Source organism: Rhododendron vialii, chromosome 6a, assembly GCF_030253575.1.
Source record: "Rhododendron vialii isolate Sample 1 chromosome 6a, ASM3025357v1".
NCBI lineage: Eukaryota > Viridiplantae > Streptophyta > Magnoliopsida > Ericales > Ericaceae > Rhododendron > Rhododendron vialii.
The window spans coordinates 7,307,293-7,332,500 of record NC_080562.1 but is presented as its reverse complement, the minus strand read 5'-3'; the positions used below and the strand labels follow the sequence as shown (position 1 = coordinate 7,332,500).

The 25,208-nt window shown below is 39.0% G+C and overlaps 2 protein-coding genes and 1 pseudogene across 3 annotated transcripts; all 3 read left to right on the top strand.

Annotated features, from left to right (window-relative positions):
• Window positions 1–1,086: 1,086 nt before the first annotated feature.
• Window positions 1,087–24,287, top strand: LOC131331289 (putative cyclin-A3-1). 2 transcript variants are annotated; one of them, XM_058365176.1, is made up of 7 exons: window positions 1,087–1,629; window positions 22,753–22,985; window positions 23,089–23,241; window positions 23,363–23,399; window positions 23,495–23,644; window positions 23,728–23,862; window positions 23,950–24,287. In XM_058365176.1, exons 1-7 carry the CDS (start codon window positions 1,315–1,317, stop codon window positions 24,022–24,024), a joined length of 1,098 nt encoding a protein of 365 aa, XP_058221159.1. In that variant the 5' UTR covers window positions 1,087–1,314; the 3' UTR covers window positions 24,025–24,287. The 2 variants fall into 2 exon arrangements, with proteins under 2 accessions (XP_058221159.1, XP_058221158.1); XM_058365175.1 differs by lacking the exon at window positions 1,087–1,629 and adding an exon at window positions 21,438–21,970.
• On the top strand, window positions 8,352–11,740 carry LOC131331287 (putative receptor-like protein kinase At3g47110). The gene is made up of 2 exons (XM_058365174.1): window positions 8,352–11,124; window positions 11,288–11,740. The coding sequence occupies exons 1-2, from the start codon at window positions 8,460–8,462 to the stop codon at window positions 11,677–11,679; spliced, it is 3,057 nt and encodes a 1,018-aa protein (XP_058221157.1). The 5' UTR covers window positions 8,352–8,459; the 3' UTR covers window positions 11,680–11,740.
• On the top strand, window positions 16,203–20,080 carry LOC131331288 (putative receptor-like protein kinase At3g47110; annotated as a pseudogene).
• Window positions 24,288–25,208: the final 921 nt, after the last annotated feature.

The following is a 25,208-nucleotide window of genomic DNA, read 5'->3' as shown; positions in this document are numbered from 1 at the left end:
TGAGGCGGCAAATTTGTCTTAAGGGCACCGTTGAACAAAAACGGGTCTCGGTTTGGAATTGCTTATTCTTTTTTACAGTTTATGTCTACATTTCATATTCTGTAATCTTGCGATTCATGTTCATGTTGTAATTTCCAGAAATTAGTAAAATTGTTTATTGTTTTTCCGCACTATTTTCCTACAGTATCCACGTGCATCTCAACTAGTTTTTGAGGCAAGTCCCACAATCAACTAGCGAGGGCATTAAAGTGATATTGTGCCTCATATTCAAGTCGTGCCTAAAATGTTGTGCCTCATATCATTGGTGCATGTAAAAAACGCAGAAATCAAATTCGTTGGATATGTGAAAAAGCAAAATCCACTCGCATTTTATTCCATAAAAATGAAGAGCATGTATGATTTAAAATAAATTTGACTCATTTATACAAATTTACATGTCCAATATTGCACGGTCTTTTTTCTTTACAAATAAACTTCAAATGTGGGTACTACAAGATAAACCATTCGAATCACGCTTGCTGGCTCGGGAGTGAAGACCATAACAAGAATATATAGCATTATGTAGAGATTTTCTTTTGACAAACAAGATTAACCCAATTTTATATTAATACAAAAATGAAGTACAACGAAAACAATGAAACAAAACAGAAAATAGCTCATCCCACCAAGTTCATGGTTGATAGGTTTGCTCCCCATATTATTGACTAAGGTTTGATTCTTAGAGTCAAATCGAAAGAGAAAATTGTTTCTTGTGAATTTCCTAATCTCGGCTTGGTTTGTCTGCCTCTGACCGTACTGGGGAGGGGTTTGGCTGAGATGCAAGTAAGTTGATCCAAACACTCCTGACCGTCGGAGGAAAAAAAGATGGGCCAAATTTTACAGTATTTTGAGGGGGGAGAATGGTATTTAGATACTTGTACCAGGTTCATTAATTTACAGGACCAGTCAAAACTACAATGGCCCGGGAAGTCTCTCCTCTGTCAAAACTCACTTTCCTTTGAATTTCAAATTTTTTAAGAGTGCGTCCTAATCCCACCCTCCCAAAAAAAACAAAACCCAAATCTCAAACTTTTACCCAAAAACTCAAAAAACCCTCCTCCAGACCGCGCAAAACACAGAGGGTAAATAAACAAATTTCGAAACTACAGAAGTGGCGGCACATTTGTTTCCCCCCTCCTCTATCTCTCCTTGCTACAAAGCCCCATCAGTTGTTTCTACCTCACTCGCATCCTCCTCTTCCATTCCTCTCTCTCTCTCTCTCTCTCTCTCTCTCTCTCTCTGCAAACCCTGAACAGAGAGGAGTGAGAGAGAGCAATGACTGACCAGGAGAACTGTTCACGAGTCACACGGTTGGCCAAGAAAAGGGCAGCCGAATCGATGGCCGAACTGGATTCTCAGCAGCAGCCCAAGAAGCGGGTGGTGCTGGGCGAGCTATCGAATGTGTCGAACATGGGGCCAGCGACTAGGGATCTGGGTTCGGAGCCGGTGCTGAAGCCGAGATGCAGGACAAAGAAGAAGGCCAAGAAGGCAGCCGCCACTAGGAAGCAGAATGTTGGCGAGATATTGGAGGATCCACAAATGTGCGGGGCTTATGTATCTGAGATATACGAGTACCTTAAAGAAATGGAGGTCAGTGGATCTCTGTTGTTTATTTAACTGTTTGTTTTTATTGGAAATGGGTTTACTTGATTTTGAGATATGGGAAATGGGTTAGTGTTAACCCTTGGAATTTGTTTAATTTGATTGCTCCTTTCGTGTGAGCTCATAGGTCATGTGTTTAATTTGACATTGATTAGGCTTTTGCGATTTTGACGTTTTTAGGGGGCTAAATGGAGGTCAGCGGATCTCTATTGTTTCTTTCTCCGTTTGCTTTTATTGGAAATGGGTTTGCTTGATTTTCAAATATAGAAAATGGGTTAGTGTCAATCCTGTGATTGGTTCAATTTTTGACTGCTCCTTTCATGTGAGTTTATGGGTTATGCGTTTAATTAGACATTGATAAGGCCTTTTTGATTTTGACATTTGTTTCCCCCCTCCTCTTCTATCTCTCTTTACTACAAAGTAGGGGTGTCAAATGGGCGGATTTAAGTCAAAATGATTAAGTTGTAAGTAAGTTGGGTCTTTAATGGATCATTGATCCATTTAGACCCATTAATTATGAGTCTAATTACTTATACCCAATTCAATCCATTTATTTAAAAACAAACTCGACCCGCCCATTAGTCCAATTACATACTATATAGCATATACTAAAATGTCTAAAATACATATGTATGCTAAAATGATCATATTACCCTTGTAAATTTAAAGGAGTAAAATACTATGTATACTATAATTACCATACTATCCCTCCGCTACAAAAATAAATAGATTATCTCTGTACACTTAATTACCATATTGGTTGCTCTTAATTACCGAATCACACCGGATCCCAGTGGCTTATTTTTGTTTTTATTCAAATATTTTTCTTTTTCTAGTTTTTTGTCAAAGTTTTGTGGATTATTGCTATGTCATGACGAGAAGAATCTAAAAAGTAAAAAATTACGATCGAAATTTATTTTTTTAATAAAGATGAAAAAATTGACTTATTTTTGTCGTCATTCAAAAAATAAAAAATTATTATCGAAACTCATAATTTTTTTCAAAAAGACGAATAAGTAAATTTTTTTGTCTTATTGATTTATTTTTGTCTTTATTCAAAAAATTATAAGTTTCGATCAAATTTTTTACTTTTCTAATTTCTTTCGTCGAAACAAATTAATAAATCAAAAAAGTTTGACCATAAACAAAAAAAAATTGAATAACAGCAAAAAAATAAGTCACTTAATTTTTTAACCTAAACTCTATATAGGATTACTATGAGAGAAATTTATTCACGGCAGAGTGCAATTTCACCAGTCCATTCGCGCAATCGATGGATGAGATGTATTTTCAATTTTGACTAGTCAAAATAATTATTACCGGTCACAATTGATTTTTAATCCAGACCGTTCAAAATATTTTTAGACGCGTGTAATCTGATAAAGAAACAGGAAAGAGAGAAATTTGATCACAATTGGTAAAAGACTTTCTTCCTCGGTAAGAACAGGGGGAATATAGTAGTGCCTTTTTTTCCGAACGGAAAATTTCGTTACAATTGGGGGTTACTTTCATGACCCATTGGGTCATCTAAATTGACTCAATTGATGCCCAATTAAGACTCAATTAATAATGGGTTAATTGAGTTTGGATCCATTCTTACCCAACTAATAAATGGGTTGGGTTGGGTCTATTTTTTAGTTGATGGATCCGGATTCGTTAATGAGTCTGGGTTCAATTTGCCACCCCTACTACAAAGCCCATCAGTTGTTTCTACCTCACTCGCATCCTCCTCTCTTTCTCTCTCTCTCTCCAAACCCTGAACAGAGAGGAGTGAGAGAGAGCAATGACTGACCAGGAGAACTGTTCACGAGTCACTCGGTTGGCCAAGAAGAGGGCAGCCGAATCGATGGCCGAACTGGATTCTCAGCAGCAGCCCAAGAAGCGGGTGGTGCTGGGCAAGCTTTCGAATGTGTCCAACATAGGGCCAGCGACTAGGGATCTGGGTAATTTTTTTTATCAAAACTCCTATTTACCCCCTCTAGGAATAATTTGCACGCTTCCGCATAACCTTTGAGTAGCCATGGTTTGGTCAACAAGAGGGGAAAATGGCGGAGGTGATAATTTAGTATTAGTGGTGTGTAATATAAAAATTCAAGGAGAGAATCTTGTCTTGCCTTGCCTTGATGTTTGAGCTGTATAGTTCAGTTATTGAGCACATTGTTGAACTGATGAAGAGACAAGAAACCCATGGACAAAACACGCGACTTTCATAACCCGAATTTTTTTCATAAAAATTTGAAAATAAAATTTCAAGTTTCCTTCTTAAAATCTCATCCTCACAGTTATTCTTAGAATGATGTTTAAAGCCAATGGTGAGCTTTTAGTAATTTTCTGAGGACAAAGTCCGGACAACGTAATTGGGAAGATATCAGTTCCACACAATTGGCAAAATTATTTTCTAAACATTTCTCTTAGAAATTATATATAGATGGAATTATTTTAGGAGACAGAAAAACAGTTGGGAGATGTGAATAATTTAGGTGGTGGAGCTCCCCTCATAAATTCTTTCTCAAGTAGTCAAGTTGATCCTTTTCTTTCTTTTCGAATACACCCTTATAGTCTCCTATCTTGCAAAAATAGAAACAAACTTGGATAAGTACTTTAAAAAAAATGCATAAATCATAGATAAAATGACTAGTTAATTAGTATTAGGTATCATATTTACTTTTTAATCCCAAAATAATTTTTATAGGCATGTCATTTTTTATTTTTTAATCCTGTCTGACACTTGACCCTGAATCCTCTCCTTACATGTACAATATCATTATCACGTACACTTTCAAACAAATTAAAATATCAAGCGCGCACACTCTCTCTCTCTCTCTCTCTCTCTCTCTCTCTCTCTCTCTCTCTCTCTCTCTCTCTCTCTCTCTCTCTCTCTCTCTCTCTCTCCTAATAATCTCTCTTATCATGCTTCTCTTGTCCTCCAATCATGATTCATACACCCAAATAACTTATTTTTGTTAGGAATTGAACTTATTGTTCAACTCACAACGTTCTACGGATCTTGGAAATTAGAATCATAGAAATCGCAAGCAAATAGAAATAATGCGTAACAAACAAGAAAAGAAATAACACAAAATATACGTGGAAAACCTCAACGGGAGGAAAAACCACGGGAGCCACACTAGTCTATTATGAAATCGAATTAAGAGTACAGAGTCTTCTTGCAATTTCTCTGAGACCTGCGTTTTCTCTCGCATCTCTCTGTTTTTTCTCTAAAAACACGTTAGCCTAATTACATACAAACTGCAGTGTAAAATAGGTCGGGTCTTATACAGAAATTGCACCCTAAGTTCTTGAAATATCGTTTTCGCCGCAGTTCAGGATGCGACTTTACACCCCTGGACTAAATCACTGCTAAAGATTGACCGCACCCCTAACAATTTTTGCGTAGAGGATGCACTCTTCTCTTTTAAGTTGTGAGATCAGTTCTTTCCAAGGAAAGTAAGAAAGATGAAAATAGGCCCTGTTGCCGCATTTGGCCAGGTGTACCTGCCTTGTTTTTCTTGAGCAAACCCCGGCGACTGGCTCCCCGCTCCGGCGAACCCTCCAACATCTCTCCCTCGCCCGTAACTCTCCCCGTGGTCTCTCTCTCATCTCGTTGAGTGTGGACTATTGAAATTGTTAACGTGGTAGCTTGGGGCATTTTGGGAATACTTCCAGCACTCAAGAAAATAAAGATTGTCCCCAAAGTACTTACACAAACGGAAGCGGGGGCTCTGCTGTGCCTCATGGCACAGCACCCCTTGCCCACACCCCCAAACACCTCCAAACGGTACCGTTTGGGATTAAAAAAAATCTTAAGTTTTCAATTTGCAATCCTAAAGAGCAGAAACGTGATTATGAAAGTTTTAGAGATAAAATTTAATTATGTCTCTTTAGAATAATAGAATAATAAGATTTTCACACTGGTTCAAACTGATTGAAAATTGGAGCAGTAAATTTTTTAACCATATTTTTTAATATATAAACGGTCTAAAAAATTAAGTGCTCTAATTTTTAATTTATTGAAAAGTGCGAAAATCTTATTATTCTGATTATATTATTCTAAAAAGACATAATTAACTTTTGTCTTTAAGGCTCTAATAATCACGTTTTTGCTTCACAAGATCCTAAATAAAGAGCAGATGCTTAATTATGAGAGTTCTAGAGACAAAAATTAATTACGATCCTTTAGATCCTTTAAAAATTGGAGCAATTAATTTTTTAATTTTTTAGACCGTTTATATTTATATATTAAAAAATATGGTTAAAAAATTTACTGTTCCAATTTTCAATCAGTTTGAACCAGTGTGAAGATCTTATTATTCTGATCATATTATTCTGAAGAGGCATAATTAAATTTTATCTCTAAGGCTCTCATAATTACGTTTCTACTTTTTAGAATTACAAATTGAAAACTTAAGATTTTTTTTAATCCCAAATTAACGGTACCGTTTGGAGGTGTTTGGGGGTGTGGGTAGGGGGTGCTGTGCCATGAGGCACAGCAGAGCCCCCGCTTTCCCGCTTCCTACACAAACAGCTCCTTCCGAAAAAGAATGCTTCAAACTCCACAACACGAGTTATGAATTTTTGGTGCTATTCTCGAATTTTGATGCTTCAACTTTTTTATGTTTGTCAAAAAAAAGAGAGAAACTTATTTACGGATTGCACAATTAATGGTTGAGATTCATTTTTAATTTTGACCGGTCACAATTGATTTTCAATACGGACCTTCCAAAAACATTTTGTACGCACACGATTAGCTTCCATAAAACCTTCTTTACAGAATGGTCCGCAGATAAGATAAAATAAAAAAAAAAAAGTTACCATAGAAGATTAAAGAGACGCTGGGAAGAAGGCATCATTGTTGCAAATACAACTTACGTGCACCTCAACTAATTCCGAGACCTAAAATTAACGAGAAAAAAAAAAAAAAAAAAACCCTCCAGTGACGTCATGTGTGCGCCACATTGAGCTTATGCCGACTATCGACGCATTTTATTTAAGAAGACCGGCAGTCACTTAGTCCACATGTTCATACATAAGCTTGTATGATTAACCCACACAAAACTCGGTCGTCGTTGAGGTTGCTTGTCCACAATGCCAAAGGACTAATGGTGACATTGTTTTTCAATTCCGTGTCGACTTTGGATTAAGCATCTTGAATAATGTACATTTAATGATTAAAAAGTAAATAACTAGTTCAATATTACTATCCATGTGACTTACTAATTGACTGCATAAAAGTGAATTAACATTTGATAAGAATAAACTAATGAGTTCAATCTTCTTTACATATAAAATTAATATCAAACCAGCCCGTCCTTCTGTCGTGCTCATGCTTTTTCCGTGCCCTTCTCATGCTTAATTGTGTGATGTTTATGTTGTACCGTGTTCGTGCCATGCATGTCCTGTATGCCCCAAAACGGTGATGCAACCTAGCCCACATAAAGTATGAGGATATATGTCGTGCTGAGTCTGCCGATCTTTAAGCATGATCATGCTCACGCCAGCTTGGCAGGGCTTGCCCGTTATTTGGGTTGCCCGAACCCGACCTCGCCCACTTACTATTAAGTCATAGAAAATAAAGGCATAAAATTCCAAAAATAATAATAATAATAATGCTATATTGTGCTTTTAACTTAAATTACATCAAAAAATCAAAATGTAATCCCTGTTATTGTCCTTTATGATTAGCACGATGTGATGCAAAGAAAACAACTTTTCCTTAAATTTTTGGAAACAAAATTTTCAACTAAGTCGCCGTACTTTAACATATCAAAGTACTCATTTTCGATTTAGATCATAGCCAATCTACTCAATCTCTCTTGTGACTTGGTAGTCTGAAGGTAAGATTTTATCAATTTCAACTTAAAATAACTCCACTCCTCCGAAGCAATTGTAGTTGGTATAGTCAATAAAATTCGATAAGCAAACCAGACCATTTGAAAACCACCATCTTCCCGATAAAGCCTAATAAAATAAAGGATGTAAATTGATTTTGTTACTTCTCTCTTGACTACAATATTGTTTTCCCCACAAGTTTTTTCAATCTGTGAAGTTTGGTGATTTCTATTGTGGGAGATTCTATTTGCCCTCAATGTTTTCTAAGTACCATATCGGGTTCGGATAAAATTGAAATTTAAAGTGGGTCAATAAGGAAATTTTGGGTGTAAACCATAAATATCACTATTTTTTTTGGTTGGGTTTAATTTTTTTTCTTCTCATTGTTGAGTTTAATTACAAGTTTTTTTTTTTTTATTGCCCCATGCATGGTGGATGGTTGCCCAAGGTGGCTTACCCACTTGACACCTTATTTCCCGGGTTTTTAAAAACATAAATAAAAATAAAAATAAAAAAAATGACCGAAAGTGTTAGGATTCAGGACACTCGGTCCATAAAAAAGTTCGGAAAATAAATGAATGGTCCAAATTCATTGACCATCCATTTTCTTTTCCAGAAACTTTCATAAACGGGGTGTCCTGGACTGTTGCAAGTCTCAAAACATGACTAGTGCCGTGATGCAAACAAGACGTGTAGATTTTAGACGTGTAAAATATTAGGAGCGGATTAGTCCGCCTGTTCACAAGGCTTTTAGGATTTAGTCCACAAAACTAGGCCGTGGCCTGATGTTGACTACGTCCACAATGTCAGAAAACTTGACCATGCATGTTTACAATCCTTGTCTATCCCCCACCAAAAGTCCCCATGGCGTAAACTTGTTGCAACTTGCAAGCTTAAGTTCCCATCTCCATAGCCTTAACTTCTCATTCCTTCACTTCTTGATTCTATCTTCATTGCAACCTCAAATCGAAAAACCCAGGTGATCAAACATGGGTTTTTCCTTCCTTTCCAACACGATTCTTCAAATCGCCATTTTAGCAGTTCTGATCACTGCTTCCAAAAGCTTGGTTCATGGAGCCGAGACCCCTCGACTGAGCATTAGCACAGACAAGGAGGCTTTGATCTCGTTCAAGTCCGGTATTGATCCGGAAACACTTGGACCTCTACGCACTTGGGACCAGACCCTGTCGCCCTGCAACTGGACCGGAGTCTGGTGTAACAACAAAGTTGGCGCAAGAGTGGTCGAGCTCGATCTTGCTGGCTTGGGGCTTAAAGGTCCCATAAGCCCACACATTGGCAATCTGTCATTTCTCAGATCACTTCAACTACAAAACAACCAGCTGATGGGAACATTTCCTTATCAACTTGGTAACCTTTTTCGCCTGAGGGTCCTGAATATGAGTTCCAACAGCATACAGGGCGTGATACCGCAGAATATAAGTCGTTGCACGGAGCTCGAGATCCTTGACTTGGAGAAGAATGAGATTTCAGGGAGAATCCCTGAAGAGCTCAGTTCTCTCGCCAAGCTCCAAGTTTTGAACTTGGGAAGAAATCTTCTTTTCAGTTCAATACCGCCGTCCCTTGCCAATCTCTCATCACTCGTCAGTTTAAATTTAGGCACCAACAAACTGGGTGGCATGATACCAGGCGACTTGTCGCGTCTTCAGAAATTGAAGCAACTTGATCTCACCATCAACAATCTAACGGGTACGGTTCCTCCATCCATATACAACATGTCTTCGCTTGTTCAATTGGCCTTAGCTTCCAATGATTTGTGGGGTATAATTCCTTACAATGTTGGAGATACACTCCCAAATCTCCTAAATTTTAACTTTTGCATCAACAAATTCACGGGAACCATTCCTGGGTCTCTGCACAACCTCACGAGGATACAGGTCATTCGCATGGCGCAAAATCTCTTGCATGGAACGGTTCCACCGGGATTAGGAAATCTTCCAGAGCTCCAAATGTACAACATTGGGTTCAATAGGATTGTTGGCGTTGGGGACAACGGTTTAGATTTTCTCACTAGTCTGACAAATAGTACCCGTCTAAACTTCCTTGCTGTTGACGGAAATCTTCTAGAGGGAGTAATTCCAGAATCCATTGGCAATCTTTCGAAGGTTCTTTCGAAATTATATATGGGAGGAAATCGCATTCATGGTGGGATACCTGCCTCAATCGGGCATCTGAGTGGTTTGACATTGCTAAATTTGAGCTACAACTCAATATCATTTAACATTCCTCAAGAAATAGGCAACTTGGAGGAACTGTCGAGTTTGGGATTGGCTGGAAATAATATCTCTGGTAAGATTCCGACTTCCCTCGGTAGTCTCAAAAACCTGATTAACATAGATTTATCAGGAAATAAATTGGAGGGTACAATACCGACTAGTTTTGAAAATTTCCAAAGGTTGCTTTCATTAGATTTATCTTGTAATAAGCTCAATGGAAGCATACCCAAAGAAATTCTCAATCTTCGTAGTCTAAGCACTCATCTGAATCTCTCGAACAACTTGCTGACCGGACCTTTGCCTCAAGAAATCGGGACACTAGATAGTTTAGTCGCGGTTGACCTATCAAACAACGGTTTATCAGAAACCATACCCGATTCAATCGGCAACTGTAAAAGCTTGGAGAAGTTGCTCATGGCAAATAACATGTTCACAGGCCCTATTCCAGATACTTTAAGTGAATTGAAAGGTTTGGAAACTCTTGACATCTCCTCAAACAAACTTTCCGGCTCAATACCAGATAGCTTGCAAAAATTGCAAGGCCTCCAGTTACTGAACTTGTCTTTCAATGACTTGGAAGGAGAGGTTCCCGTTGGTGGAGTTTTCGCAAATCTTTCTGGAATTTATATGGAAGGTAACCCGAAACTTTGCTTCATGTCGGCATGTGAGAAAGGTCGTGACCATAGGAAGAGACTAATCTTGGTTTGTATTATCATCGGGAGCATTGCAATGATAGCGTTGTGTTCTACAATTGGCTTGGTGTTCTACCTCAGGAAAAGGAAACCGAAAGTCACAGCTTCATCTGACTCCTATGAGCGACAACATCAAATGGTATCTTACGATGAACTTCGTTTGGCAACTGAAAATTTCAACCCGAGAAATTTCATTGGAAGCGGGAGTTTCGGGTCTGTCTACAAAGGATATCTACAACCAGAAAAACCTGTCGCAATCAAAGTCCTTAATGTAGACGAGACCAGATCCTGGAAGAGCTTTCTTGCTGAGTGTGCGGCTTTGAGGAACGTTAGGCACCGGAATCTTGTGAAACTAATCACATCATGCTCGAGCATGGACTTCAAGAACAATAACTTTCTGGCTCTAGTTTACGAATTCATGACGAACGGAAGCTTGGATGACTGGATTACAGGGAGGAGGAGTCATGCAAACGGTCAAGGGTTGAATATTGTCGATCGATTGAACATGGCCATTGATGTCGCTTGTGTTCTAGACTATTTGCACAACGAAAATGGAGCACAAGTGGTCGTTCATTGCGATTTGAAGCCTAGCAACATCCTGTTGGACGGAGATATGACTGCAAAAGTAGGAGATTTCGGGCTGGCTAAGCTATTGATTGACAGAGCTGATCAAACTTCTATTACCTCTACGAATGCTTTGAAGGGCTCCATTGGCTACATACCTCCAGGTTTGCTATTTCCCAACATCCATATATATGAATGTTCTTTTCTTATCTCTACATTGTTTATTTGTCCATAGAGCTACCAAATATATACATCCTCTCATGCAAAGTACTCATTAAGTAGATTCCTAGATACTAACTTTTTTGCATTTGATGAATTTCGATGCAGAATATGGTATGGGAGAGAAACCATCGACTGCGGGAGACCTGTACAGCTACGGAATCATGTTGCTAGAGCTTTTTACTGGAAAGAGCCCAACCCATGAGAGTTTCACAGGGGATTTAAGCCTGAAGAAATGGGTGCAAACAGCCGTCGCAACCAACGTAGATCAAGTGTCGGATCCCGGTCTGGTGCGAACCAACTCTAGTCTTTCGGATGGCGTTCAGCCCATTACTCCAGAAGCACAGACTGATTGCTTGATTGCAGTACTTGGTGTTGGTCTCTCTTGCACCGTTGATTCGCCAGACGGACGCATAAGCATGAGAGATGCACTTTGCAAGCTGAAAAGCATCAGAGAAAACCTTTTCAAACCTGATCATGCAAGGAAAACAAATGTTTGAGTAAAATCCTGGGGACTGTGGTTTCGGTGTTTGTGGTTGTTAACATAATATTCAGAAATATTATTTTACCATATTTTGTAGGTACTATTATTCATGTTTCCTAGTTGGGCTGATTTCTTTGTAATGCATGTTTCCTATTTAGTTTAGATTTTTTAGTGACCAAGAATAATGTAGCTTATATAAAGGCATGCTAGGATTATGTTTGATAATACAAAGCAATAATACATTATTTCTCTTTTCTTCACAGTGATGTTTTGTATGAATAAAAAGCACGGACACTAAATGAAAACATGGATACGTTGTGTTAATATGCGAACTAGAGTACTTCCCAGTAGCTAACGGGGAAGAAAAAATGGAATTGGAAAAAGAGTATTTGTGAATATGGTGAGATTGTGAACATGATGTTAAATATTCATAGACGATTTTCATTTCTTTTCTATATGTTTTTTTTTTTTTTTTTTTTTTGTGATTGATGGAGTCTCATACTAGAATGTAGAGTATGCTTTATCGTGCCCGTGCCGTGTGCCACAAAATGACAACCCAACCCGGTCCACATGAAGTATCATGTCCTGTCGACCGTTAAATGTTGCGCGGGCCAAGCAAACTTGACTCTTTTATTCCCATGTTTCCAAAATGAAAACGTGTAGTAGATTTTAACTTAGTGGAAAGAAAAGGCTTGACTTATGAATAGCCGTGGATTCACTTAGTACGCATCTTTCATAAGGCTTGCAGGAATCCCTTATCCATGAAATTAAGTAGCCGTCGTCCGAGATAGACTGACAAGTCCACAGTACCAAAAGACTTGAGTCAAACAATCCTTGTCTATGCACCAAATGTCCACCAAGTAATTAAATTTCAAGCTTAATTTCCCATCTCCATGGCCTAACTTTCTCAAGCAGAACCCAAACTGAAAACCAGATGATGTTTTTCCCCTCCAACACGATTCTTCAATTCGCCATTTTATTAGTTTTCGTTACTTCCAAAAGCTTATTTCTTGCTTTAGAGACCCCTAGATTGAGCCTTAGCACAGATAAGAAAGCTTTTGTTTCATTCAAGTCTGGTACTTGGTCTGTCGTTTATGTACCAAAAATAAATTTATAAAATTAATAATTAACAATTATTTGAAAGAAAGGTGGTTAAGTTCAGGATTGTCCGCATGGAGTAAAAAGCTAAGTTATGATACCTTCAACTAATTTCTAATTCAATTCTGTAAAAGGAAATCTGGATTTGATTTGAATTAATTAAATTAATGATTAAACTATTTAATATCGCAAAAATAAATACAATACGAAAAATGAAAGAAATAAAACTCTCATAAAAGTATGAATCATTCAAGTCACACAATCAAAAGTTGAATAAAGAACTCTAATAGTTTATACAATTATACTATGGAGAGACATCCTCGTTGCCCTAGTCGAAAAAGTTTAACCGATCATGGCTCGCAAGCCGCAGCCGCTGTTCTCTGCATGCCATGAAAAGAAGTCCCCCTCCCCCAAAAAAAAAAAAACAAAACAAAACCTATTCTCCTTGCATATATACTACTGCCCAGCCGTGTAAACCTTAGAGAAAAGTAAGTAATTCCTTTTTGGGCTTAATTTTGTTACTACTACCTTGTATTCCTAAACTACTTGATCCCTAGCCAAACACGGCTCTGACTCCCTAATTAGACTACTTGACTAAATATCTTCTAATTAAAGACAAACAGTCCTCTTAAAGTTAATGGAACGTCCAAACTTGTGAACTATGCCGAAATCGAATTAAGTTCCTCAGTTCTTCATCGTAGCTTGACCCACTTGAATTTATTCAATTAGCACCAATAAAATTCCAAATTTAGCTCCAATTAAATGTCATCCAGCAAAGTAAACAAAAACAAAAAAAATTAGCTTTTTGAACCCTGTTCACCCCACTAGCATGACTGTAGTCTCGTAAAGTTAGTGGAAAGAAAAGACTTGACTTGTATGAGGAGCCGAAAGATCTTTTGAACCCCTGGTCACCCCACTAGGATGACTGTAGTCTCGTAAAGTTAGTGGAAAGAAAAGAATTGACTTGTATGAGTAGCCGTGGATGTGGGTTCACTTATACTACTACACAGGGCCGACTCATGGCCAAGGCCGGGGAAGTCCGCGCTTCCGGCTTTCAAAAAAAGTTAAAAAAGAGGGCTCTCAAAATTTATGATCCCCAAATATATATGGTCTAAAAAAAATTGCACTAGCCTCCTTTATACAAAATAGGTCCAATTGAAATTTAGAAGCCACAAAATATGGCCAAATGATGGAATTACTCATTAGTAACACTAAGGCGTATAAAAAATAAATAAATAAACGACTGGAGCCTAGAAGATATTTTCAGTTCTGTGATTCGCAAGGGACTTATGTGAATCAAGACTCTCACTTTGATATAGGAAAAAGTGGACAAAAGAGCTTCAATCAAGGAATATCTTTTGCCCAAATGGTATCAGGCGAAACTAACAAAGGTGGTAGCACTGGAAAGGGGACGAAGGGGATGGAAAGCAGCGATCAAGTGTGTCGAAGAGTATCCTTAAAATCTGTTGGCAATGGGTGGCTTTACTGCAGTGCGGTGGCAAAATTACACAAGTTAATCTCAATTAATGATTTAATGGTCCAGATGGCAAGGATGAGATTAGACAATATAGATATTAAGGCATTGGGTGGAAGGTCCGTGATATTAACTTGTGCCAGCAGAGAGGAAATGGAGAAAATGATTGAAGAAGAATGTCTTCAAAGGTGGTTCTCTGAAGTTAAACCATGGGATGGACAAGCAGCGTGCGTTGAAAGATTTGTATGGTTATGTTGCTATGGAATCCCTCTCAATGGATGGAGCAATACTTCCTTCAAATCTATTGGTGAATTATGGGGTTCTTTCATATCTACGGATAAATCAACGTTGAAGATGTCATCTTTTGCGGAGGCTAAGATTCTAATCGCCACTAATATCTTCAAGGAAATTGATGAGTGGATTATTGTTGAGGTTGAAGGTAAGAGTTACAAAGTAAAGGTGATGGAAGATCCATGTGATCAACCTCATGAAGCGGAGAAACAAATTCCTAGAGTAAATCTGCACTCGAACTCAGAAGACGAATCATCAAAAGAGGAGGAAAATGAGGAGGATGAGGAGGATGTTCTGGTGTCGGAGAGTGATACTAATGTATCCTCTTCGGTTGCGGAGCCGATAGTAAGATAAGGGAGTGGAATCCATTGTGATTTTGCAAGTGGCGGGGCTGATATTTTTAATGGGGCTAATCAGTTAGTGGCCAGCACTAAACCTGATGATTCCGAAATTCATGCTAAGGATTCAACCAAAGCCTTGGCTGATGTTGGAGCTAATACTGCAGGGGTTAAACTTCCTTACTAAAAAGATGGCGCAGCGGAAATTATCCCAGATTTTGAGGTTGTGGAGCATGATGTAGGCTTTTATAACCTATCAGAAGTGGGCTTTTTAGCTTTTTTAAATGACAAGGAAGTTGAGGGCCTCCAGTTGATTGTGGAACTTAACCCAATCGAGGAGACCAAGGATTCGGGGAAAGGAAAATGGAAGTAGAAGCCGGTAGAGGATATGTTGGGTTTTCCTAAGCCCATGAAGAAAGGTGAAAAAAAGAAGCAAAGTGATCTATTGAGATCAGCAGTTCGGATCAAAAAAAAAAAAAAGATCAGCAGTTCCCGCTGCTGCTTTACCTCTTTCTTCTATAGGTATCAACAGGACTCACCTAGATGAGGCTCAGGTTGTTTAGGCCGTTAACAAGATTATGGGCCTCCATTATTCGGGTGATGAAAAGAATCTTACTCATCGATTAGCGATTATGGAAGCCGAAGATGAGGAAAGGGCTAGGGCGCATGGTATCAATCATAATGATTGACTCTTAGGTGTCTTTTTGGGTGTCTGTTAGGTGTCTTTTTGGGTGTCTTAGCTGTTGTTTTGACTACGGGTTGCCTAGTTGGGTGTGCCCCTTTAGTTTATTTGCTTTGGGTCTTAGGTGTTCTCTTGTTGGTTTCTTGCCAACTGGGTTGTTATCTTTTCTCTTAGGGTCCGTGTTGGCTTATGATTGCTGGAGCGGTTGTTTCCCCTTGTGGGTTTTCTCTCCTTCAGCTTGAAGCTGTCTTGATTCCTTTTAATCTTTGTAATTTGTTTTCAAAGATTAATAAATTTTTCGCCTTTAAAAAAAAAAAGTACTCAATCAGACCCTATCTCCTACGCTACCATCTATGTTGGATTATCAATTTTTTTTTATAGATATAGGGAATTAGAGAGAAAAAGAACTTCTAAAAGAAAAGTCGCGCAGCCAATAAAAAAAAGAAGAAAGAAATGCAGACGCTTAAGTAGTCGAACGGGAGGAAAGATATAAGGAGGCCTCATTGAAGAGATTCGCTTCCGGCCTCTAAAACTTATAAGCCAGCCCTGCTACAGTACACTGTCGTCCGAGAGATTGACTAACAAGTCCGCAGTACCAAAATACTTGACCAAATTAACAATCCTTGTCTATGCACCTAATATCCATCAAGTAAATTTCAAGCTTAAGTACTTCCCATCTCCATGGCCTAACTTTCTCAAGCAGAACCCAAATTGAAAACCAGATGATGTTTTTCCCCTCCAGCATGATTCTTCAATTCGCCGTTTTATCAGTCTTTGTTACTTCCAAAAGCTTGTTTCTTGCTTCAGAGCCCCCTAGATTGAGCCTTAGCACAGATAAGGAAGCTTTGGTTGCATTCAAGTCTGGTATTAATCTGGAAACACTTGACCCTCTATTAGCTTGGGGCCAAACACTGTCACCCTGCAACTGGACCGGAGTCCGTTGCAATAAAGTTGGCAAAAGGGTGGTCGAGCTTGATCTTTCTGGCTTGGGACTTAAAGGTTCGATAAGCCACCAGATTGGCAATCTATCCTTTCTCAGATCACTTCAACTACAGAACAACCAGTTGATGGGAACATTTCCTAATCAACTTGGTGATCTTTTTCGCTTAAGGGTCCTGAATATGAGTTTCAACGACATACAAGGTGGGATACCGCCAAACATAAGTCGATGCATGGAGCTCGAGATCCTTGACTTGAAGCAGAACGAAATTTCGGGGAGAATCCCTGAAGAGCTCCATTATCTCGAAAAGCTTCAAGTTTTGAACTTGGGGAAAATCTTATTTTCGGTTCGATTCCACCATCCCTAGCCAATCTCTCATCACTCATCAGTTTAAACTTAGGCACCAATAGACTGGGTGGCATGATACCAGTCGACTTGTCGCGTCTTACAAAATTGAAGCAACTTGATTTTCACCATCAACAATCTCACTGGTACAGTTCCTCCATCCATATACAACATGACTTCACTTGTTTATTTGGCCTTGGCTTCCAATGGTTTGTGGGGTGGAATTCCTAGCAGTGTTGGAGATACACTCCCAAATCTCCAAGTTTTCATTTTTTGCTTCAATAAATTCTCGGGTACGATTCCTGGGTCTTTGCACAACCTCACGGGGATGCAAAACCTTCGCATTGCACACAATCTCTTGCATGGTACGGTGCCACCAGGATTAGGAAATCTTCCAGAGCTCCAAATGTACAACATTGGTTTCAATAAGCTGGTCAGCTTTGGCAAGAATGGTTTAGATTTTATCACTAGGCTGACAAATAGTACTCGTCTAAACTACCTTGCTCTTGATGAAAATCTTCTAGAGGGTGTCATTCCGGAATCCGTTGGCAATCTTTCCAAGGTACTTTCAAAGTTATACTTGGGAGGAAATTGTATTCTTGGCCGCATACCGGCCTCCATTGGGAGTCTGAGTCGTTTGACCTTGTTAAACTTGAGCTACAACTCAATATCAGATGACATTCCTCAAGAAATAGGCCACTTGGAGGAACTGTTGAGTTTGGGATTGGCTGGAAATAATCTCTCTGGTAAGATTCCGACTTCCCTCGGTAGTCTCAAAAACCTGATTAACATAGATTTATCAGGAAATGAGTTGGAGGGAACCATACCCACTGGTTTTGAAAATTTCCAGAGATTGCTTTCATTAGACTTATCTTGTAATAAGATCAATGGAAGCATACCCAAAGAAATTCTCAATCTTCGTAGTCTAAGCACTCATCTAAATCTCTCCAATAACTTGCTAACTGGACCTTTGCCTCCAGAAATTGGGACACTTAATGGTGTTCTCGCGGTTGACCTATCGAACAACAGTTTATCAGAAACCATACCCAACTCAATTGGCAAGTGTAAAAGCTTGGAGATGTTGCTCATGGCAAATAACATGTTCACTGGCCCTATTCCAGATACTTTAACAGAATTGAAAGGTTTGGAAACTCTTGACATCTCCTCAAACAAGCTTTCTGGCTCAATTCCAGATAGCTTGCAAAAGTTGCAAGGCCTCCAGTTATTGAACTTGTCTTTCAATGACCTGGAAGGAGAGGTTCCTATCGGTGGAGTTTTCACAAATCTTTCTAGAATTCATTTGGAAGGTAACCCGAAACTTTGCTTCATGTCGGCATGTGAGAAAGGTCGTGACCATAGAAAAAGACTAATCTTGGTTTGCATTATCATCGGGAGCATTGCAATGATAGCGTTGTGTTCTACAATTGGCTTGGTGTTCTACCTCAGGAAAAGGAAACCGAAAGTCACAGCTTCATCTGACTCCTTTGAGCGACAACATCAAATGGTATCTTACAACGAACTTCGTTTGGCAACTGAAAATTTCAACACAAGAAATTTGATTGGAAGCGGGAGTTTCGGGTCTGTCTACAAAGGATATCTCCAACAAGAAAAACCTGTCGCAATTAAAGTCCTTAACGAAGACGAGACCAGATCTTGGAAGAGCTTTCTTGCTGAGTGTACGGCTTTGAGGAACGTGAGGCACCGGAATCTTGTAAAACTTATCACATCATGCTCGAGCATGGACTTCAAGAACAAGAACTTTCTGGCTCTAGTATACGAATTCATGACAAACGGAAGCTTGGATGACTGGATTACAGGAAGGAGGAGTCATGCAAATGGTCAAGGGTTGAATATTTTGGATCGATTGAACCTGGCCATTGATGTCGCTGGTGTTCTAGACTATTTGCACCACGAAAACGGACCACAAGTTGTTGTGCATTGTGATCTGAAGCCTAGCAACATCCTGTTGGACGGAGATATGACTGCAAAAGTAGGAGATTTCGGGCTGGCCAAGCTATTGATTAACAGAGCTGCTGATCAAACTTCTATCAGCTCTACAAATGCTCTGAAGGGCTCCATTGGATACATACCTCCAGGTTTGTAGTTTCTTCCTCGTGACAGAATACTCACTCTCAGACATCTCCATTTGACAAACACCATCTGTTGTATACTTGTATGACATAAAGTATTAAAACAATTCGTTGTAGTTTAGAATAATGCATAAAAGAAATGTAAAAACAAAACCCAATATTGTGTACATGTGCTTTGATCCTCTGTCTCCCTCTTCTTACTGCCTCTAGCGTTCTCTCTCTTCCGTCTTTGTAGCGTTTACTGGCTTTTCTCTCTCTTCTTTTTCTGTCCATAACATCCTAGCAACAGATTCAAATGACTCTAAAATCAACACCATCTTTTGCTAATTAAATATCGAGTTAATTAAAGATACGAATGGAGCGAAAAATAAGTGGGCTAACTAGAAATGCCTTAAAATCTGACACTCAAAAAAAAATGTTCAAAGTGTCAAATGTAGATGCTCTGTTTATCTCTAGTTGGTTTCTCTGTAACCCCAATTTCTCTGTTTAACTTCGTCCTGCACAAAGAACTCACTAAATTAGAGCTCCTATACAGCTACTTTACTTCTCATGGTTTTTGATGCAGAATATGGTATGGGTGAGAAACCATCAACGGTGGGAGATGTGTACAGCTTCGGAATCACATTGCTAGAGCTTTTTACAGGGAGGAGACCAACCCATGAGAGTTTCACAGGAGATCTAAGCCTAAAGAAGTGGGTGCAAATGGCCTTGGCGACCAACGTAGATCAAGTGTTGGATCCAGTTCTGGTGCCAACCGACAGTAGTCTTTCTTATGATGGTCAATCCATTGCTCCAGAAGCACAACGCGATTGCTTGATCGGGATACTTGGTGTTGGTCTTTCTTGCGCTGTCGATTTGCCAGACGGATGCATTAGCGTGAGAGATGCACTTCGCAAGTTGAGAAGCATCAGAGAAACCCTTTTGAAGACCTGATCTTGGAAGGAAAATAAGTTACGGGTAACATTTCGGGTATTGTAGTAATGTGGTTACGGTGCTTTGTTTTGAATAAATTTGTTGTGTGTGAATAGGAAGCTCACGGAGACTAGATAAAAACATGGATATGATTTTGGTCTTTACTATGTGAACTAAAGTATTTTGCAGTATTTGTGTAATATGGAAAAAAACTTAGAAAGAGTAGTCATGAATATTGGTATGGGGAGATTCTGGAATGAGGTTGGAAATTGTCCCACGTGACCGCATCGGTTAATTATCTCCTCCAAAACAAGTATATGAGCATGGGCGGTCCTATCCACTCATTGCCAATATCTTCTCCAAAACTAGTATATGAGTCTGGGCGACTTCTCTACTCATTGCCGATTGGTTTTGAGATGTATATAAAGTTTCCACAAATGATGTTGAATATGCATAGAGTTTTTGGAACTTGGTGAATATACTATGATATCATCTGAACGAACTATAGGCTGGATTAGCCTTATATTGTGAACTCCCCCATTTCACCAATTCATCCGCTGTTATATTGAAAGAGCTGCCGCAAGCTCTTAAACTTGTTGTATAATTAGAGTTTTGCTTCACCCCAAAGAATGTTCCATACCAATTTTTTGAATAAATCATGGTGTCAGGGTGAGTATCCACGTGCATCTCAACTAGTTTTTGAGGCAAGTCCCACAATCAACTAGCTAGGGCATTAAAATGATATTGTGCTTCCTATTCTGGTCGTGCCTAAAATGTTGTCATGTGTTTCGTTTATCTTTGATGAAAAATTGTATCATTGGTGCGTGTAAAAAAGCAGAAATCAAATTCGTTGGACATGTGAAAAAGCCAAATCCACTCGCATTTTATTCCATAAAAATGAAGAGAATGTACGATTTAAAATAAATTTGACTCACTTATACAAATTTACATGTCCAATATTGCACGGTCTTTTTTCTTTACAAATAAACTTCAATGTGAGTACTACAAGATAAACCATTCGAATCACGCATGCTCGCTGGGGAGTGAAGACCCCAACAATAATATATAGGATTATGTGGAGATTTTTTTTTTGACGAACAAGATTAACCCAGTTTTATATTAATACAAAAATGAAGTACAACGAAAACAATGAAACAAAACAGAAAATAGCTCATCCCGCCAAGTTCATGGTTGATAGGTTTGCTCCCCATATAATTGACTAAGGTTCGATTCTTAGGGTCAAATCGCAAGAAAATTGTTTCTTGTGAATTTCCTAATTTCGGCTTGATTTGTCTGCCTCTGAACCCTACTGGGGAGGGGTTTAGCTGAGATGCAAATAAGCTAATCCGAACACCCCTGACCGTCGGAGGAAAAAAAGATGGGCCAAATTTTACAGTATTTGAGGAGGGAGAATGGTATTTAGATACTTGTACCAGGTTCATTAATTTACAGGACCAGTCAAAACTACAATGGCCCGGGAAGTCTCTCCTCTGGCAAAACTCACTTTCCTTTGAATTTCAAATTTTTTAAGAGTGCGTCCTAATCCCACCCTCCCAAAAAAAACAAAACCCAAATCTCAAACTTTTACCCAAAAACTCAAAAAACCCTCCTCCAGACCGCGCAAAACACAGAGGGTAAATAAACAAATTTCGAAACTACAGAAATGGCGGCACATTTGTTTCCCCCCTCCTCTATCTATCCTTGCTACAAAGCCCCATCAGTTGTTTCTACCTCACTCGCATCCTCCTCTCTCTCTCTCTCTCTCTCTCTCTCTCTCTCTCTCTCTCTGCAAACCCTGAACAGAGAGGAGTGAGTGAGAGCAATGACTGACCAGGAGAACTGTTCACGAGTCACTCGGTTGGCCAAGAAGAGGGCAGCCGAATCGATGGCCGAACTGGATTCTCAGCAGCAGCCCAAGAAGCGGGTGGTGCTGGGCGAGCTATCGAATGTGTCGAACATGGGGCCAGCGACTAGGGATCTGGGTTCGGAGCCGGTGCTGAAGCCGAGATGCAGGACAAAGAAGAAGGCCAAGAAGGCAGCCGCCACTAGGAAGCAGAATGTTGGTGAGATATTGGAGGATCCACAAATGTGCGGGGCTTATGTATCTGAGATATACGAGTACCTTAAAGAAATGGAGGTCAGTGGATCTCTGTTGTTTAGTTAACTGTTTGTTTTTATTGGAAATGGGTTTACTTGATTTTGAGATATGGGAAATGGGTTAGTGTTAACCCTTGGAATTTGTTTAATTTGATTGCTCCTTTCGTGTGAGCTCATAGGTCATGTGTTTAATTTGACATTGATTAGGCTTTTGCGATTTTGACGTTTTTAGGGGGCTAAATGGAGGTCAGCGGATCTCTATTGTTTCTTTCTCCGTTTGCTTTTATTGGAAATGGGTTTGCCTGATTTTCAAATATAGAAAATGGGTTAGTGTCAATCCTGTGATTCGTTCAATTTTTGACTGCTCCTTTCATGTGAGTTCATGGATTATGCGTGTAATTAGACATTGATAAGGCCTTTTTGATTGACATTTTTAGGGAAAATGGATTTGTGTAGTCTGGAAAAATAGCTAATGGATTTGCCTCAACATCAGGAATTTGTTCAGTCTGATTCGCTTCTCATGTAAATTAGTTGGTTTTGGGTCTTATCAACAAGAGAATCAATTCCCCTGGGTTTTGGGTTTATACATGCTGAGTTCCTTTATTGGTGGCTTTGAATGGCTATGACACTTTACCTAATGTATAAGAATAACTGGCAGCTGGTCTTTGAAATTTGGATAGTGTTGCAATGTCTGTATGTAAGTTAAAGAATTTGTTTAGTCTGATTGCTCTTTTCATATAGATTATTGGGTTTGGGGTTTAATTTTAAAAGGGTATCCATTAGGCTCTTGTGGTATTGACCAATTGGTGTTGATTTATTTAGGTTCAAGCGAAGAGGAGACCATTGCCAGATTACATCGAGAAGGTCCAGAAAGATGTAAACCCTAACATGAGGGGGATTTTGGTGGATTGGTTGGTGGAGGTTTCTGAAGAGTACAAGCTTTGCTCTGATACTCTCTTTATGTCCATTTCTTACATTGATAGATTTCTGTCAACAAATGCTCTCAATAGGCAGAGGCTCCAGTTGCTTGGCGTTTCTTCAATGCTTGTAGCGTCGTAAGCTTTTGGACCTCTTCAAACTGCCTGTGGTTCATGTTTTTAAAGATATTTAATTTGGATGATTGGTTATTTACTTTGTCTGTTTAATTGTGATGAGCAGAAAGTATGAGGAGATTAGCCCTCCAAATGTGGAAGATTTTTGCTATATAACGGACAACACATACACAAAGCAAGAGGTGGTGAAAATGGAAGCTGACTTACTAAAACATCTGAATTATGAATTGGGCAATCCCACAATTAAGACATTTTTAAGGTACTATAGCAATGTTAAGCAATTTCCCTTTTCTATCAGTGCTATACTTTGCAACTGTTTAATTAGAAATTTGTGCTTTGATTTACTAATCATTGGTGCCATTTTGCTTTTATCTTTGCAGAAACTTGACCAGGGTTGCTCAACAAGATTATAAAAAAGTAAGTTGAACTCTCTTTTGCTCTCTTGGTAAATCGAACAAACACACACATGTGAAAGAAATTTTTAACATATTTAACATTTTGGTCTTCTGCAGACTTCCAGTTTGGAGTTGGAGTTCTTGGGCTACTACCTAGCAGAGTTGAGTTTGTTGGATTATAGCTGTGTGAAATTCTTACCTTCGTTGGTGGCTGCATCTGTAATGTTTCTTTCGAGATTTACACTCCGGCCAGAGTCACATCCTTGGGTAAGAGCCTAAAATGAATTTACTGTCCCAAGTACCAGGATCATGTTTGGCAAGCACTGTATTAACCTTATTTGCATTTACAGAATTTGGCACTGCAACAATTTTCTGGATACAAGCCAGCAGACTTAAAGGAATGTGTTCTTATATTGCAAGATTTGCAATCAAGTAAAAGGGGCGGCTCTTTGGTAGCAGTAAGAGAGAAATACAAGCAGCACAAGGTAATCATGCCTTCAAATTTTCTTCTGTCATTTTTGGTGATTTGTCATGGTCATCTGATTAAAAATTAAATGATTGCCTTGGAACAGTTCAAATTTGTGTCGATGTTGTCCTCTCATCCAGAGATACCAAGTTCTTTCTTCGAAGATTTTCAAGATTTGTAGTTTGGGTTAGCAGCTGACATTGTCACATTGTTTTGCCGGTACTGTGGTGCTCGAGAGTGATCTTACAGGGAAAGAGAACTGTTGCATTGGCCTGGTCTGGTGATTAATCATGTTTGAGATGTGGATGGTTTTGTGACAATTTTAATTTTGTGATATTTGGGTGGTAAAGCATGGAATTTGTTGACATAGCTCTTCCTTTTGATAGCTTCTGATTATACTGGCTTCTTTTCTTACCTTATCAATGAAATCTTTGATTACTCAGGTAGATTTGAGATCATCACATAGGATAATGGTGAGTGCTGTTTGGTACAAATGAGTGGTTATTCAAAAATATGATCAAAACAGTTTGCCCAAACGAATGCGTGGAAACAATGATTTCAAATACTGTTAAATCAGGCAACATAAGCCTCTCTAGCCCTCACTCAAATTTGAGTGAAATTTTGGGGGAAAGCTCCATACCAAACTCAATCCAATTTTTTTGTTTAATAAAAAACTCAATCCAGTGGATAACTGATTTTTTATGCAGATTTTGTTAAAAAAAAAAAGAGGAAAAAACTCGACAACAATGTTATTCCACTCTCCTTCCTTCACCAGACCTAAAATTTGGAAACCCCCTACACCATCACCATTGGAGGTTTCCTCCACTACCACCTGCGAGCTTTTCTCAATCCAATATCAACCTCGGAGCCCTCTACGGCCAAATCCCTTCACGATCAGAGCTAGGGTTTCAGATAGAGACGTTTACTGAATTTGGGTTGTTGACCACCACTGCCAAAAAGCTACCGTGAGAAGCCCTTATTTGAATTTTGATCGTTTACCACCACCACTGCTGCCTAAACCAACCCACCATCGACCACCACCAGCAAACACCCCCGCCTACGACCAAAAAGTAGCTGTTGCAAATTCTGTTCTTGATTTGGTGAAGGAAGTGGCGTTATTTTTTGAGTGGTTTTTACTTGAATTTGAATTTGCGTTTGAAAAATTTGGGTAAGGGTGGGAGATGGTCTAAGAAGAAATTAGAATGAAAGGCAACACCAACCAAGCAAAGAGGAGCAGCAGGAAGAGTCAAAATGGCATTATCACTGCCCTTCTTTTATCCCACAAGCTTTTATCATGTTACTATTCTAATTCAACTTGAGTGGTAAGAAGGAAATTTTTTTCTTGATAAAGAAGAAAAACTTTTT

Coding starts and splice junctions, on each gene's coding strand:
- LOC131331289 (XM_058365176.1), top strand. CDS start 1,315: ATGACTGACCAGGAGAACTGTTCACGAGTCACACGGTTGGCCAAGAAA. Junction 23,400..23,494: donor CTCAACAAGATTATAAAAAA/GTAAGTTGAACT, acceptor GGTCTTCTGCAG/ACTTCCAGTTTGGAGTTGGA. Junction 23,645..23,727: donor GGCCAGAGTCACATCCTTGG/GTAAGAGCCTAA, acceptor TTGCATTTACAG/AATTTGGCACTGCAACAATT.
- LOC131331287 (XM_058365174.1), top strand. CDS start 8,460: ATGGGTTTTTCCTTCCTTTCCAACACGATTCTTCAAATCGCCATTTTA. Junction 11,125..11,287: donor CATTGGCTACATACCTCCAG/GTTTGCTATTTC, acceptor ATTTCGATGCAG/AATATGGTATGGGAGAGAAA.